At 52.4% G+C, this 16,180-nt stretch overlaps 1 protein-coding gene across 1 annotated transcript in view; it reads right to left on the minus strand.

Annotated features, from left to right (window-relative positions):
* SYNE3 (spectrin repeat containing nuclear envelope family member 3) overlaps positions 1-16,180 on the minus strand; it is a 104,068-nt gene that overhangs the window by 34,687 nt on the left and 53,201 nt on the right. Inside the window, 5 exon segments of the mRNA XM_003128709.4 lie at positions 2,116-2,290; positions 4,725-4,861; positions 8,643-8,968; positions 8,971-8,989; positions 10,754-10,915. Of these exon segments, the coding sequence (XP_003128757.3) occupies positions 2,116-2,290; positions 4,725-4,861; positions 8,643-8,968; positions 8,971-8,989; positions 10,754-10,915 (819 nt within the window).

Consider the following 16,180-nt stretch of genomic DNA (forward strand, 5'->3'; position numbering starts at 1 on the left):
TCTTTTAAAAAAATAATGACATGCCCCCCAAACGGAATATTCTGCCACCATTTGAAGTGACAACTTTACTGACTCATTTTAAAAGATGCCAAGAGTTCCCGTCATGGCTCAGTGGTTAACGGACCTGACTAGCAACCATGAGGACGCGGGTTCAATTCCTGGCCTCGCTCAGTGGGTTAAGGATCTGCCATTGCCATGAGCTGTGGTGCAGGTTGCAGAGCAGCTTGGATCTGGTGTTGCTGTGGCTGTGGTGTAGGCAGGCAGCTACAGTTCTGACTCAACCTCTAGCCTGGGAACCTCCATATGCCTCGGGTTTGGCCCTTACAAAAAACAAAAAACAAAAAAAAAAAAAAAAAGGAAAGAAAGAAAAGAAAATTCTCTAAAAGATGCTGAGAAAAAGTTCCTATGTGTCAACTGAAAATATCAGAACATAGAGCTCTATGTCATGAGCCCAACTGCATAAAAACAGTAAGGAATCCATTAAAGCTTCTGCCCACAGGTGACCCTATGTCATGGGATTTTCATCAAATATAAAGGGTATACTTGGGATTATCTGACCTACAACTGAGGTTTGCGCACACATGAAATCCACTCTGGGGAGCCCTGAGGAATATCTCAAAAAGAGAGACCATCATTCTTGGGAGCACAGGGGAGGTGAGCCCACAGCCCCCGTGGAGGGAAAGATGAGGCCACGGCCTTTAAGAGCCATGGAGACAGAAACCAAACTCTTGTTCCGACACGAACCCCAAGTGGAAAAGCAAGGTTATCTTGAGCTCTTCCACAAAACGGAACCCCAACAAATGGAAGACATTGATGAAGCCTTCTTCTCCAATGAAGCTCAGACCCTCCGGAATGCAGACACTGCTCTGTGGCTGAGTGCTCGCGGGGGAGGGGGTCCCCCGGTTATACTAAGCTGGACAGAAAAAGTGATGGAGAAAGCGCCCCAACATGTTAGCAGTGGGTCCTGTGGCTTGTGGGATGGGAAGTGCCTTTTGTTTCCTTCTTTTTTTTTTTGTCTTTTTAGGGCTGCATCTGTGGCATATGGAGTCTCCCAGGCTAGGGGTCAAATCGGAGCTACAGCTGCCGGCCTACACCACAGCCACAGCAACGTGGGATCTGAGCTGCGTCTGCGACCTACACTGCAGCTTATGGCAACACCGGGTCTTTAACCCACTGAGTGAAGCCAGGGACTGAACTGCATCCTCATAGATACTATGTCGGAACCCACTGAGCCACAATGGGAACTCCTATTTTTCTCTTTCTTATTGTTTAATTCTTTATTCTATAAAACCGTCCTGCCTTTGGCCCATTTGTCAGTTCTCCAAAAGGACTGTTCACTTCCTAAAGTATGAAATAAATTGTCTTCTCTAATCATTTTTAACACAAAGTTGTGTCTATAATTGGTACAAGCCAGGGGTGGCAATCCCATCATCCTCAGCCAGGGACTAGTCCAGGGATGGTCACGTGACCTGGTCTGGCCAATAAGGTGTAAGGAGAATCTACTGGGGCTTCCGGGATGGAGGGTGTGCCTCCGTGTTGGAAATGGTGGGTAGAGAAAGCCCCTTTGCCCCCACGCCGTTCCTTCCTCAACAAACTCTTGTTTACGTAAAGACGCATGTTTGCAAAAGCGACAGCCAACTTCAGGCCATAAAGGAGCCTGGGTCCTGGATGATACTGCTGAGCTTTCAAGTCAGCTCTTGGACCACCTGAAAGACTCCGTGTCTTAAGCCACCACAGCTCAGGGTTTCTGTCGCTTGTCACATGCGTCCCAGTTGACACACAATAAAGGTGATGCCTGACATCCTGCTGTCAGCACCACTCACGCCTCCACCAGACGAGTGCCTGCTGCGGGATCCTGAAGAGAAGGGGTGTGTGGGGGGGGGTCAGTGCAGAATCCTGGGGTCACACCTTCTACCAAGAACTGATGGGGTGACTTACTTTCGTCGCCAATAACTACAAGTGCTGACATTTCCTGTGCACTTAGAACTCTCCAGGTGGTTCACTGAGCTCTCCCCTGATGGCTGGAGGACCAGTGACCCGCCTCTCCCTGCAGGGGTGACTGACACATCATGCCTGGCAGGTGCCCTCCAGCCCTCTAGACGGAACCCTGGTTACCTCGATCTGCGGCAGGAAGGTGTGGATGGAGGGCGGGTCTGGCAGGCTGGCGGTGACATCCAGGAGCCTCTGGGCCAGAGCCCTCCACAGCTGCAGGTCCTGCAGGGGCCGCTGGAGACGCTGCCACAGCTGCACATCCGCGGCATTGCATAGCCTGCTGGTCTTCGCCTTCAGCCTGCCAGCGCCAGGGAGGAGGAACCCGAGAGAGGGGAGAGAGGGTCAGTCCAGGGGTGAGGCCTTTGCCTGGAGCCCCAGAGAGCCTGGCTCGGGCTGCTCCCAGGGTGGGCACTCTCCTGGTCCACAGGCTGATGGAGTGTCCGGGTCCCCAGAGGCCTACACTTTCCGGATCTAAGGACACTGAACGTAAGCCAGTCTCCAAACAGACTTGCAGCCCAGCTTCCGGACCAGGAAAGTCAAGCCTTGAAGAGGAATTATGGAGACCCCACACTGCCACTGCCTGGCCCCGGCATCTCGCAGAGGCAAACAAAATCCTTTCTTAAGATACCATCCCTTGGAGTTCCCATTGTGGTGCAGCAGAAGAAACGAATCCAGCTAATATCCATGAAGATGCGGGTTCGATCCCTGGCCTTGCTCAGTGGGCTGGGGACCCAGTCACAGAGGCAACTTGGATCCCAGGTTGCTGTGGCTGTGGCTGTGGCTGTGCCCGGCAGCTATAGCTCTGGTTGGATTTGACCCCTAGCTGGGGAACTTCCATATGCCGCGGGTGCAGCCCTAAAAATCAGAAAAGAAAAAAGAAAGAAAGAAAAAGATACCATCACTCCAGGCCCAAATCAATTCTACAAGTAACTTTGCAAATATAGTGTCCATTGCCCAGCCCCGGGAACCCTACTCAGGAACTTGTCATAACCTGTAATGGAAAAGAATCTGAGAAAGAATATGCAGGTATGACTGAATCACTTTGCTGTGTGTCCCAACTAACTCGATCTTGTAAATCAGCTATACTCCAGTTGTCCCTGTCACAGATAACCAGCGCCTGGCAGCTTCACAAGGGCAACGGGGGCAAGGGAGAGCTCTACCACCCCATCCCACTGCCCACTTTGTGCACAGGTAATTCATCCCCCACCGAAGCCGGCCACCGCCTCAGCATCCCCTGGGGGACCCAGGCCCCTGCTCTGAATGTACAGATGGGGGATGAGAGACACCCGGCAAGGGGAGAGCTCCCTGGATCAAGCAGCGGGGTGAGAGGTATCACAGAGACATGGACAGCTGGGCTGGGTTCTGAGCACCTCTGAGCCTCGGGCAGTAACAATAGTAGCGATTCAAAGGTACACGGTGCTCAATTCCACACAAGGGCGGATATTTGATCTGCTGGTCTTGGCTGAGCTAAGAAGCTGGAGGCCGGGCCTTCAGGAGCGGAGGCCGAGGGGAGGTGGAGGCTGGCTGAAGTCAGGCCCCGGTGCTGACATCAGCACCAGCAGCCGGCTGGGCAGGTGCCGGCCCATTGAAAAGCCGACCCTTGGACCATGACCTAGTGGGCCAGTGGCCCCTGCAAAGCCGCACGGGGAGACTTAATGGCAGTGAGTGTGAGGGCACTTAGCAAGGAAGAAAAGCAAAGTGCTGGCCTCGTTCTGGGAGCAAAATGCAGGATACTGTGAAAAGGGATCAATTCCATCCCTGTAAATCAACTATACTTCAATACAACTTCAAAAAATGAAAAAATGACACTTTTTTTTTTTTTTGTCTTTTTGCCTTTTCTAGGGCTGCTCCCGTGGCCTATGGAGGTTCCCAGGCTAAGGGTCAAATCAGAGCTATAGACGCCGGCCTACGCCAGAGCCACAGCAATGCGGGATCCAAGCCGCGTCTGCGACCTACACCACAGCTCACGGCAACGCCAGATCCTTAACCCACTGAGTGAGGCCAGGGATCGAACCCGCAACCTCATGGTTCCTAGTCGGGTTCGTTAACCACTGCGCCACAACGGGAACTCCAAAAAAAAAAAGAAATTTTTGCTCTTGTGCACAGGTACAGATACAAGGGTATTCATCACAAAGCAATTTGTGTGAGTTCCTGATGTGGCTCAGTGGTAGTATCCATGAGGACATAGGTTCGATTCCTGGCCCTGCTTAGTGGGTTAAGAATTGGGAGTTGTAAGCTGCAGTATAGGTCATAGCCTCAGCTCGAATCCAGCCAGCAGCTGCAGCTCTAATTAAATCCCTAGCCTGGGAACTTCCATATGCCTTGGGTGAGGCCCTAAAAAGACCAAAACAGAAAAAATCAATTTGAGCAAGGCTTGGCAATAACCCTCCACCAGAGGGAAATAAATAAAAGATGGGGCTTATCAATGGAATGAGATAATGTGCCAGTGTTCAAACAAATTAACTAGATCTATACCATGGATGAATATTAAAAATATAATATTATATGAATCAAGAAGTTGTAGCATAAAAAAATTAAAAATAAAAAAATGTTTAATGAAAAAAAGAAAAGGGATCAGCGCCTGAGCCAGTGAGGCCCTGGGACGACCCGGCGTTGAGAGGAGAAGAGTTATTTGTTAGCAGGTAGCAGGAGGCACAAGCCTCCTCTGGGGCTGGTGTCAGATGGGCAGAGGCCCCTGAGAGGGGGGTCTGGGATCGGGGCCCACCCAGTACCTCTGGAACTCCTGGATGGTGGCCACCACGCTGTCCGAGAGTGGCTGTGGGTCCTGGGGGAAAGCGATGAGCTTCTTCAGCTGGGCCTGCAGCCTGTCCACCCTCGGCTCCTCCGCGGCCAGAGCCGCCCGCGTCACCTGCAGCAACAGAGCCCATCCCAGGGGGCCGGTGAGGTTCCGTGCCCGGGTGGGCATGTGAGCTCAGCAGGATGAGCATGGCCCGTGGAGGTGGACCAGCCTGGGAGAAAGCTGTCACCCCAGGCGGGTCTGGGACCCCCTGCGCCCCGCCCTGCTCTCCCCGCCCCCGCTCCCTGACCCCACACAGGATGTTCACTCCAGATGAGCTGGGTTCCCTCTTTATCGTCACCCGCCCCATAGCGAGGCACTGACGGGTACCGAGTACCAGCTCCTAGTCTCACGAATAACTACTATCTAGGAACGGTGACACCATGCTGAGTGCGCTGGAGTCTCATTAATGTAGCCCCACAGAGATCCTGGAAGGGAAGTCTCTGCGTCCCCGTTTTATACACAAGGAAACTCCGGCTAAGCATTTTCTTAAGGTTCCAGAGCTGGGAAGCGGTCACCCTGACATCAGAGCCAGGCCCTCTGGCTCTTAACTGCCTCTTCAGCACCAAAGGGAACACTAATTTAAAAGTGCTCTGTGGGAGTTCCCTTTGTGGCTCAGCGGGTTAAGAACCTAACTAGGATCCATGAGGATGAAGGTTCAATCCCTGGCCCCGCTAAGCAGGTTAAGGATCTGGCGTTGCCATGATGCCCATCCATGGTGTACGCAGTGGATGTGGTTTGGATCTGGCATTGCTGTGGCTGTGGTATAGGCTGGCAGCTATGGCTCCGACTTGACCCCTTGCCTAGGAACTTCCATATGCCACAGCTGAGGCCCACAAAATAAAAGAAACTAACAAAAGAAAGTAAAACAGTGCTTTGTGGATCCCGTTCTTGTTGACAGGCTGAGAGGCTGTCTGCACCCAGCGCCCTGACCGCATCCAGGCACTTTGGAGGCATCCCTTCCCTGCTCTCCGGGGAGGTGGGGAATTTGATCTTGACTTTGACCCTTCCGGGGCCCACACTCCATAGGAGGCAGAGCGGGGAAGTGGAAATTGCCTGGAAACCCACCTCCAGCCCTTCCCAACAGCGCAGCCGGGGGCCAGTCCCTGGTGGCAAAATGGGGGCCCCCGCATTTAACAAGGCTCTGCGTACCAAGCAGAAGCACTTCTTACTACAGAAATGCTGGTTTAAGAACAAAAGTCTGTCTTGCACAGAAACGGATCACAGACATGGAGAGCAGACGTGTGTGTGGTGGTCGAGGGGGACGAGGGACGGAGCGGGAAGCACGGGGAGTTTGGGGTTGGTCGATGCCAACGATTCCATTTGCACTGGATGGGCATAATGGGAAAAATAAAAATCATTAAAGTGAGAGAAAAATGGCTGGGCAACGGGGTCCTGCTGCACAGCACACGGAACTATATTCGATCACTTGTGATAGAACATGATGGAGGATGATACGGAAAAAGAACGGCTATGTGTGTAAGACAGTCACTTTGCTGTGCGGCGGAAACGGGCACAACACTGTAAATCAGCTATACTTCAATTTAAAAAATAGAAAAGGGGAGTTCCTGTCGTGGCGCAGTGGTTAACGAATCCGACTAGGAACCATGAGGTTGCGGGTTCGGTCCCTGCCCTTGCTCAGTGGGTTAACGATCCGGCGTTGCCGTGAGCTGTGGTGTAGGTTGCAGACGCGGCTTGGATCCCGCGTTGCTGTGGCTCTGGCGTAGGCCGGTGGCCACAGCTCCGATTCGACCCCTAGCCTGGGAACCTCCATATGCCGCGGGAGCGGCCCAAGAAATAGCAACAACAACAACAACAACAACAGAAAAAAAAAAGACAAAAAAAAAATAAAAAAAAAAATAGAAAAGGGAGTTCCTGTTACGGCCCAGTGATAATGACCCCGATGAGTATCCATGAGGATGCGGGATCGATCCCTGGCCTCACTCAGTGGGTTAAGGATCCGGCGTTGCTGTGAGCTGTGGTGTAGGCTGTCGGCTATAGCTTTGATTCGACCCCTAGCCTGGGAACTTCCATATGCTGCAGATGCAGCCCTAAAAAGACAATCAATCAATCAATCAATCAATACATACATAGAAAGGCTAAGAAAAAAATAAAATGTATTTTCACATTACAGAAAAAAACAACCAACAAAACTGTTCAATAAGATCTGGAATTCCCTTTCACTGATTTCCGGTCAGTCCTATCTTGGTCTCTGGGTCGGAACTAACATCTCATTAGAGTGGACAGACAGCAGGGTTTGTGGTCAGTCTCCTGCCTCAGGAAAGCTTTCCTGGAACACAGCCAGGCCCCGTGCAGGTAGCTGCTGGGACAGGGGAGTGTTGGCAGGGCTCTCCAGACCTTGGCCCTAACCCACCCTGAGTCTACACCCTGTGACGTGTGTCTCTCCTGAATGCCTGGTAAAACCGTATAATGTCTGAGTGCTCTTGGCAGATGCTGTTCTAAGCACTTTTCATTTTGTTTTGTTTCTTGTTTGTCTGTTTAGGGCTGTACCCGCGGCATATGGAGGTTCCCAGGCTAGAGGTCGAATCGGAGCTGTACCTGCCAGCCTACACCACAGCCACAACAACGTGGGATCCGCATCTGTGACCTATACCACAGCTCAGGGTAACACTGGATCCGTGACCCACTGAGCGAGGCCAGGGATCGAACCTGCATCCTCATGGATACGCGTCAGATTCATTTCCTCTGAGCCACGACAGGAACTCATCACGGTTTTCTATTTTTTCTAAGCACATTTTGTTGTCACACGCTCATAAGGAATGTGGGAGGTAGATCCTATTAGCATCTCTGCCCATTTCACATTCAGCCGAGGTTAAATAATTCTCGCAAAGCTGGTCAGGTAGTGCGGAGAGGAGCCAGGATTTGCAGCTAAGCAGCCTGATCCAGGCAACCCCGCCCTTCATCTCTGCACCACGCCACCCCGACCTTTGTCCTAAAGGACAAACAATTCCCTTGTGCCAAGTGGATCGCTGCAGGGGAATCTGAGCTCTTACAAGGCTCAGTGCTAAAGAGAGTGTGAGCTTTATTTCTGCTGACACCCAAATATTTCTGCGTGTGGGTCGGATCAGATCCACAGCCACTGGCCTACGCCGCAGCCACAGCAATGCCAGGTCCAAGCCACATCTTCAACTTACACCTCAGCTTGCAGCAACGCCAGATCATTAAACTCACTGAGTGAGGCCAGGGATCGAACCCACATCCTCATGGATACTAGTTGGGTTCCTAACCTGTTGAGCTGCAACTGGAACTCCCCAATCCAACTCTTTTTTTTTTTTTTTTTTTTTTTTTTTTTTGCTTTTTGCTTTTATAGGGCCACATGTGCAGCATTTGGAGGTTCCCAGGCTAGGGGTCGAATCAGAGCTTTGCTGCTGATACACTAGAGCCACAGCAACACGGTATCTGAATCTCATCTGTGACCTACACCACAGCTCACAGCAATGCCAGATCCCTAACCCCCTAACCTACTGAGCAAAGCCAGGGATTGAACTCACTTCCTCATGAATACTAGTTGGGTTCATTACTGCTGAGCCACAATGGGAACTCTCAATCCACCTTTTGATTACCCACCATCTCAAGGTATGGTCCTGGGAGTGTTAGGGAGAAAAAAAAAAAAAATCTCTCCAGGCCTCAATTTCCCAATCCAGAAGATGGGTACAAACACCCCACTTGTCTACAATACTCAGGGAACCTAGATTATCAAAATCCAGGAAAACCAGATCGAGTGTGCTTGAGACTTAGCGTGGTCCTCCCACTACCCGGAGGAGCTCCAAGCTGGATGCGGAGGCACACGCAGCACCTGGACTGGGTCTCGGCTTCTCCGAGCTCTGCTCACCGAGTAGAGTCTCCAGCGGGCCACCAGCTCGTCCTCAGTGCTGGCCTTGGTCTCGGGCTCCAGGTCCTCCTCCGCCAGCCTCTGAAGGTCCTTCCTGAACTCTGCCAGCTCGGCCTCCAGCTGCCTCCTCTGCTGCTCACAGGCTCCGTTGGACTTGAGCAGACCCTGCAGGCGCCCCTCCTCCTCCTCCTGGAGCACACGCAGCTTCTCCAGAACGTTCCGCATCTCCTCCAGTTCTTTGGTGATCTTCTCCGCGCCCAAAGGAGAGGTGTTCTGGATGACGCCCACAGCCTGCTCCTCCAGCCTCTTCAAAGACTCCTTACCCTGGGAAAATCGCTGGCGATGTCCTAAAGCGGGCGGGGAGCGTGAGGACAAAGAGAAGAAATTTGCTGCATGTCCAGGGCCCCTGGGACCATCACGCCAAACACCAACTCCTAGATTCCTGGGCTAAAGTCAGGAATCCAGCAGTTTCCAAGGAATGAACAGTCTGCCTCTATAACACTGACTCACAGTGCAAGAGGGAACTCCCCAGGTCTTTCATGAGCCATTTGATGAAGTCAGGGGTGGGGCGGGGGCGGGGGGGGGGGAGTCCCTGTTGGGTGCTTCTCTGTCTTTAACGCTCTCTGACATCTGTTAATCTTCCTTTTTTACAAAGAAGAGGCAGGCAGCCTCTGGCTTGGAGCCAAAGAGAAGGTGATTTCAGGTTAGGGCTATTCTAAGAAAGGTGGCTGTGAATATTCCATGAACAGATACCCGTGTTTCAGAGTTCACTTCATTCCACTTGGCTTCATTCCATCTATGTGTGTGGTCATCTACTAATTGCAAATGAGACAGGTATTCCATGTAAGACAAACATATAAATGTTCTTTTAAAATAAACGCCCTGGGAGTTCCCATCGTGGCGCAGTGGTTAACAAATCCAACTAGGAACCATGAGGTTGCAGGTTCGGTCCCTGTCCTTGCTCTGTGGTTAACGATCCGGCGTTGCTGTGAGCTGTGGTGTAGGTTGCAGACATGGCTAGGATCCTGTGTTGCTGTGGCTCTGGCATAGGCCGGTGGCTGTAGCTCCGATTTGACCCCTAGCCTGGGAACTCCATATGCCGCGGGAGCGGCCCGAGAAATGGCAATAAATAAATAAATAAATAAATAAATAAATAAATAAAATAAAATAAAATAAACTCCTAGCATCATGAGAGAGTAGTGAGCTGTGTATCACTAGCTTAGGAAAAGATCAGCTCGCTTTGCTTTCAGGAAAGACTCATGTTAATAATACCTTTCCCCACTTACTGAAAGAAATCAAAGAGGATTTTCGCTTTTGCAAGAAAAGGTAATTGCTTCCCCACTTTACACTATTTCAGCTCATAAACGTGTTCATTATAAAAACCTTCTCCTTTCGGACAGGGAGACAAAACTTACAAGTCATATAAGGTAATTTGTGGTCATCGGTCACTGTTTTTTTTTTTTTTAAGATAGTTTAAATACAAATATTACATAAATGGTCCAGGTGCTGTACAGCTGTGGCATACATTATAAAGTGGTCCTTGGATTATGGGAGATAACTGACCCACTCACCTGACAGAGGCAGGCAGAAGCTCGATCAAGGTCACAGCAAGTCAGGAAGGCCAGAGTGGCCCCCGCGTCTCCCCGCTGCAGGTCTGGTGCCTGCAGTGGGTCCCTTATTCTCACATACGGACCCTGGGGCCACACAGCTCTTTGTCATTGTGGGGCTGTCCTGGGCCTTAGAGGATGTAAGGCAGCATCTGTGGCCTCCATCCACCCGATGCCAGGAGCATCCCCACCCCCATCTGAAATGTCTCCAGATGTTGCCAAATGTCCCCCTTTTGAGACCCACTGGTCTAGACCAAGCTGCAGTGGCCTTGGGTTTCCAGATGCCTTGAGGGCTCAGAGATTTCCACAAAGCAGAGGTTTTCCCAGGCATTTGACACCAAATCCCACGCTCCTCCCCACACAGGGTCTGGGCCTCGGGGTCGGGGATGTGGGCCTGTCCCAGGGCCTCCCAGCCCCATCCTTTTAAATAAACCCCAACCGAGACCCACCACATGTGAGCACTCCCTCTGCGGACCCCTCTGGCAGAGGCTTGCGGGGCGTTACCTGCAGCGCCGAGAGACGGTCCTTGGTGCTCAGCTGGCTCTTGTGCCCCACGCAGCTGCTCACCCTCTCCACCACTGCCTTCAGCCACAGCTGGAACTCGTCCACGCTTGCCTGGAAATGCGCGTGCTCCTGGGTCACCCGCTCCAGCAGGTGCACTCTGTCCTGTGGGAGGCGAGGTGCGTCACCAGCCATGAAGGTCCCCAGCCTGGGCTGGCCCTGGCCTCCCAGGCCGGACTGTGTGTGTGTGTGTGTGTGTGTGTGTGTGTGTGTGTGTGTGCGCGCAGTGGGTGGAAGATGCAACCAACCCTCAGCACTTTCAAGGAGACGAAGATCCCAGGTGTCCTTTTCCAACTTATTAGCAATTAACCAAGAGGCTCTTGGCTCTGGAGACCAAAGTGTGTCAGCTCTGGGCCTGTCAAGCATACAGCTGGGGTTTTTTCCTGCCATGTCCTGGAAATGGCACTTAGGACGCGGACCTGGTGACAATTCCGCAATACTATCATTTGACCGCTTACCCAGACGCCGGCACTGCTCCAGGAAGTTCAGGTGCACCATTATCCCACTGAAGCCTCCCGCCCAGCCACCGAGTGGCACCATTATGATCCCAGTTTGATAGACGGGGACACCGAGGTGTAGAGCGGTGAGGTGACTAGTCCGAGGTCAACCGGCTAAGGAAGCACCAAGATTTCAAACCCAGGAGACCAAGCTGGGCCGACACAGCTCCGTTCCATTACAGCTGTGTCCACAGGGTGCCAGGAAACGGCAGGCTGCCCCCATCTCCTGAGTGACACGATTTGCTGCAGGAGCTGGAATTGCCCCTATTTTCAGACAATCCCACTGAAGTTTGAAACACACGGGGGCAAGGAGGTGTCCCGAGGGTGGGTGACATTTGGGGAATTAACAGTGTCCCTGCTACAAGCCCTACTGTGTGCCTGGAGATTCTGACTTTCAAAACACATCTCTGATCACAGCACCAGCTCTTTAAACCCTTGCAGGGCTCCCTACTGCTCACAGGCCCAGGTCCAAGCATTGCAGGCCCAGGTCCAAGCATTGCAGCGGTCAAGGATAGGACCCCACAACACAGCTCTGTGGACCATTGGTCAAGATCCTGGGCTTTCGAGGCCTCTGAATCCTGGCTCCCCTCAAGCATTTAATTACACCTCTGTGCCTGAGTCTCCCCATCTGGATGGTGTGGCTGCAAACAGCACCTGCCTCATGGGATTAAATGAGTCAGAGCTCACAACCCTAAACCATTACAAGTAGGTGCTTCATAACTCATAATTGTCACCTGCTGTCCCCTGTGCTCTTGTCACACCCAGTCAAGTGAGCGCGTGCCCACCTGGCAATGCTCATCCCCAGGCCCCACCTCCTCTGAAGCTTTGTCCACAGCCCATAGTTTCATCTATTGCATTGTCACCTGCAGGGACCAAGTGCTCCCTATGGACAAAGGGGCTGATTTCTCAGGGGCGTGCTTCCTGAACGGCTGAAAGTGAGTGAGGGCCAGCGGAGGGGTCTTTCTGAGGAAAGTCAAGAAAAGGGAAAGAGGGGAGTTCCCATTGTGGCTCAGCAGGTTAAGGATCCGACTAGTATCTCTGAGGGTGTGGATTTTTATTGCTGTGGATGTGGCGTAGGTCAGCAGCTGTGGACCCCCAGCCCGGGAACTTCTGTATCCTGCAGGTTCTGCCATAAAAAGGAAAAAAAAAAAAAAGAAAAGGGAAAGAGGGGAGTTTGCTGTTGGCTCAGCGGGTTAAGGATCTGGCATTGTCACTGCAGCAGTTTGGGTCACGGCTTGTGGCATGCGTTTTATCCCTGGCAGGGGAACTTTCAAATGCTGTGAGCATGGCTGAAATAAAAAAACAAATGAGAGGAGTTCCTATTGTGGCACAGCAGAAACAAATCCAACTAGGATCCATGAGGATGCGGATTCAATCCCTGGCCTTGCTCAGTGCACTGCAGATCCAGTATTGCTGTGAGCTGTGGTGTAGGTCACAGACACAGCTCGGATCCCTCTTTGCCATGGCTATGGCGAAGGCCAGCAGCTGCAGCTCCGATTCAACCCCTAGCCTGGGGACTCCCACATGTGGGGTATGGCCCTAAAAAGCCAAAAAAAAAAAAAAGGAAAGTGGTGATTTCCATTTAACAAGCACCTTCTATGTGCCTGGAAATGCACAAGCATTATCTTATTTAGTATCTACGCAAAGATCCCAAACCTCTCCTATTATGCAAATGTCCAAATCGAAGTTGGGAGGTCACTTAACTCTTGCAGGGCCTTACAGACAAGATCTAAACTTGACAAGTTTCAGATGCTAAAATTACTGCTCAGGCCCAGGGAGTGACAGACTGTTGGTGTCACATGGTAGAGGACCTGGGCTTTGCCTGCTACGTGGTTTCTGTTGCAACTTCTCAATCACTTACGTTTTACTTATGTTGTAGCACGTAAGGATTCTTGGGGGAGTTCCCTGGTGGTCTAGTGGTTAGGACTCAGTGCTTTCATACCCATGGCCTGGTTCAATCCCTGGTCTGGAAACTGAGCTTCCCCCATCAAAACGCTGTACCCTGTGGCCAAGAAGAAGAGTTGTATTCCAATAAAATAAATCATGGATACTGAAATTTGAATTTCCTATTATTTTCACATGTCATGAAATATTCTGCTTTTAATTTTTTTCCCTCAATCATTGAAAAACATAAGAACTATGTCTAGTTCGCAGGTCATAAAAAAGCCAGGAGTTGGGCTGGATTGACCCCCATGGGCCGTGGTTTGCTGACCTCAGCTCTCAGCCACGGAGTCAGTCCATGTCCAGGAGGGCCCTGACCTTCTACGAAGCTAAGTCAACACTTCTCAACTGGAAAGGACAGACAGACAGACTCGGAGATGTGATAAACCTCCCTGGCTATTTATACGTGCCCTCCCCTCCCCAGACAAACGCCTCACCAAGTCTACAAGGACTAATTCATTTAAAGCTTTGCAACAACCATTACAAGGAGGAGACCTTATCTCCATTTTTGAGATGGGGAAACCAAGGCACAGGACCCAGACCTGCAGTGAAGAGCCGAGAATCCTCTCGCTCATGGGAGTGAGGCTCCGAGGGTCAACTGCGGGGCACGGCGGACAGAACACGTGAGGCGGCTCGAATCCAGAAAGTGGGCTGAGCGACAGGGACCATCTCCCTCACGTTCCCCTTGCTGGCTCGCCCTCCCCCCCGCAGGATCATTTGCATCCACCAACATCCTCCCCGGAGCTTCCTCCATCCACGGGAAGATTAGCTGGTGAAACAAAGTGGGTCAAGAATAATAAGCAGAGAACAGAGGCTGGGCCCCTGGTTGACACTGATGGTGATTCGTGTGGGAGCGAAGCAAACTCTCCAATGAAAGCGCCGGCTGGCGGCTCCGCGCGTGTGAAGGATGAGGTGCCAGCACTCGGGGAAATCCAGAGTAAATAACAGCCTCCGAGAGCGTGAGCAGGCGCCGGGAGAGGGACGCCGCCCAGCAGGGCAGGCATCCAGCGCGCTCTGTGCCAGGCATAACGCGATCACAGAACGCAGTGCAGCCAGGGGACCACATCGCAGGAGTATGGGTGACGAGTGGGCCAGGGCTCCACCTCCTCGCCTTAGCACAAACAATTAAACGGTCTGTGCTGGCAGAGTTGTCAGGAATGTCAAAACCCAACCAATTAACAAGGGCGGCGTGGGTTTGTGTCTCCGCAAAGGGCTGTGGGAAGGGCTCTGACTCCTGGCCAAGATGCCCGACAAACAACCACGGGAAGCAGGGAAGAGGAAGATGCTATGTGCCTGGCCCTTCAGAACACAGACTCATTAGATGAAAAACAAACAAGCGGGCCCCTCCTACTGGCAACCAGCCCGCTCTATTCTGGACTCTGAATTGCTTTCGGCCGACAGTGTGCTATTGCTCAACCCAGGCCTGGCCATTTGCCCGGCATCAGAATCTCCCTCCAGGCGGTGGCCACAAGGCCCGTCCAGAGGTGGCCCCCACTCTGCTTCTGTGGTCCTGTCCCCGTGGACACCAGAGGCTTTGCTAATTAACATATTGGAAGTCAAAACCGATTTTTTTTTTTTTTTAGGGCCGCACCTGTGGCATATGGAAGTTTCCAGGCTAGGGGTCAAATCAGGGTGGCAGCTAGGCAGGCCCACAGCCATGGCAACGCTGGATCAGAGCCGTGTCTTCAACGTATAGCACAGCTTGCTGCAATGCTGGATCCTTAGGCCACTGAGAAAGGCCAGGGATCGAACTCCCTTGTGGATCCTAGCTGGGTTCTTAACCCACTGAGCCACAACAGGAACTCCCAAAACTGGATCTTTAGAGGTGAAAGTATGGACTTGTTATTAACTAATAGGGGAAGTGATGAACTGGGCTCTCCTTGGTGAAAGCTGAGGTATGACGACATATAACGTTTTCCGCAGGCTGAGGGGCACCCCCCAGGCACCCCCCCCACCTTCTCCTGCCAAAGCCCTAACCCTCCATGTGATGGAATTTGGAGGCGGGGCCTTTGGGAGGTAATTGGGGTGACATGAGGTCACGAGGGTGGAGGGTCACAATGGGATCAGTACCCCGATAAGGACAGACACCAGACAGCTCTCTGGCCCTTTCTCTTCACTGTGTGGGGACACAGCGAGAAGGCAGCCCTCTGCAAGCCAAGAAGAGGCCTCTCATGGAGAGCCGAGCCGGCTGGCACCCTGAGCTCAAACTTCGAGCCTCCCAGAAGTGTGAGAAATGAGTTTCACCCAGTCTAGGGCATTCTGTCCACTTGGAAAGAGACTAAGACCACAGCCCTGGGCCCTCCCCACCCTGTGAACAGGCCTGGACCTCTAGGGAGGCTTGCAGGGCCCTGGGATATTCCCTGGGGAAGGAGGATTTCAGATGCCTGCCCCAGGGGGGCTTTCTCAGCTGCCTTGAGAGATAAGAGAGCCTTGGACACAAGGCAAGACTTCATCAAATGCACACAGCAGGCGATTGGGAGGCAGGTGGGGGCTACTGGACGTGCAGTGTCCTCCACCTGCTTAGGATGGAGCCCGTGTGTTTGCCTTTCCTCTGGGGCTGGGAGGCCCCGGACGGGGTATGCCCGGGAGGCTCATGCCTAGGGCTCTATCCTAGTTTACTAATCAGGACGCTTGCTAAGGGCAATGTAAAAGTCCCTCTCGGGAGATTCTGTCCTCTGAAGGTCACGGCTCCGTCCAGAATGTGATGGAAGCTATGGCTGTTCTCTCCAGCAAAATGCACATCCACATAACAGTCTGAATAGCACGTCAGAGACTCCAGGGGCCTCCCTTGGCCACTCCCCACCTCCCGCTTCTCCATCTTCTCCAGCCAGCTCTGGGAGAGGCCAGAAAGAGCCCCACGATCGCCACCCCCCATCCCCAACCCAGAGCTGAGAGGCTCCCTGTGATCCAGCAGAGCTCCCATCCCAGCAGC

Source organism: Sus scrofa, chromosome 7 (genome assembly GCF_000003025.6).
Source record: "Sus scrofa isolate TJ Tabasco breed Duroc chromosome 7, Sscrofa11.1, whole genome shotgun sequence".
Taxonomy (NCBI): Eukaryota; Metazoa; Chordata; class Mammalia; order Artiodactyla; family Suidae; genus Sus; species Sus scrofa.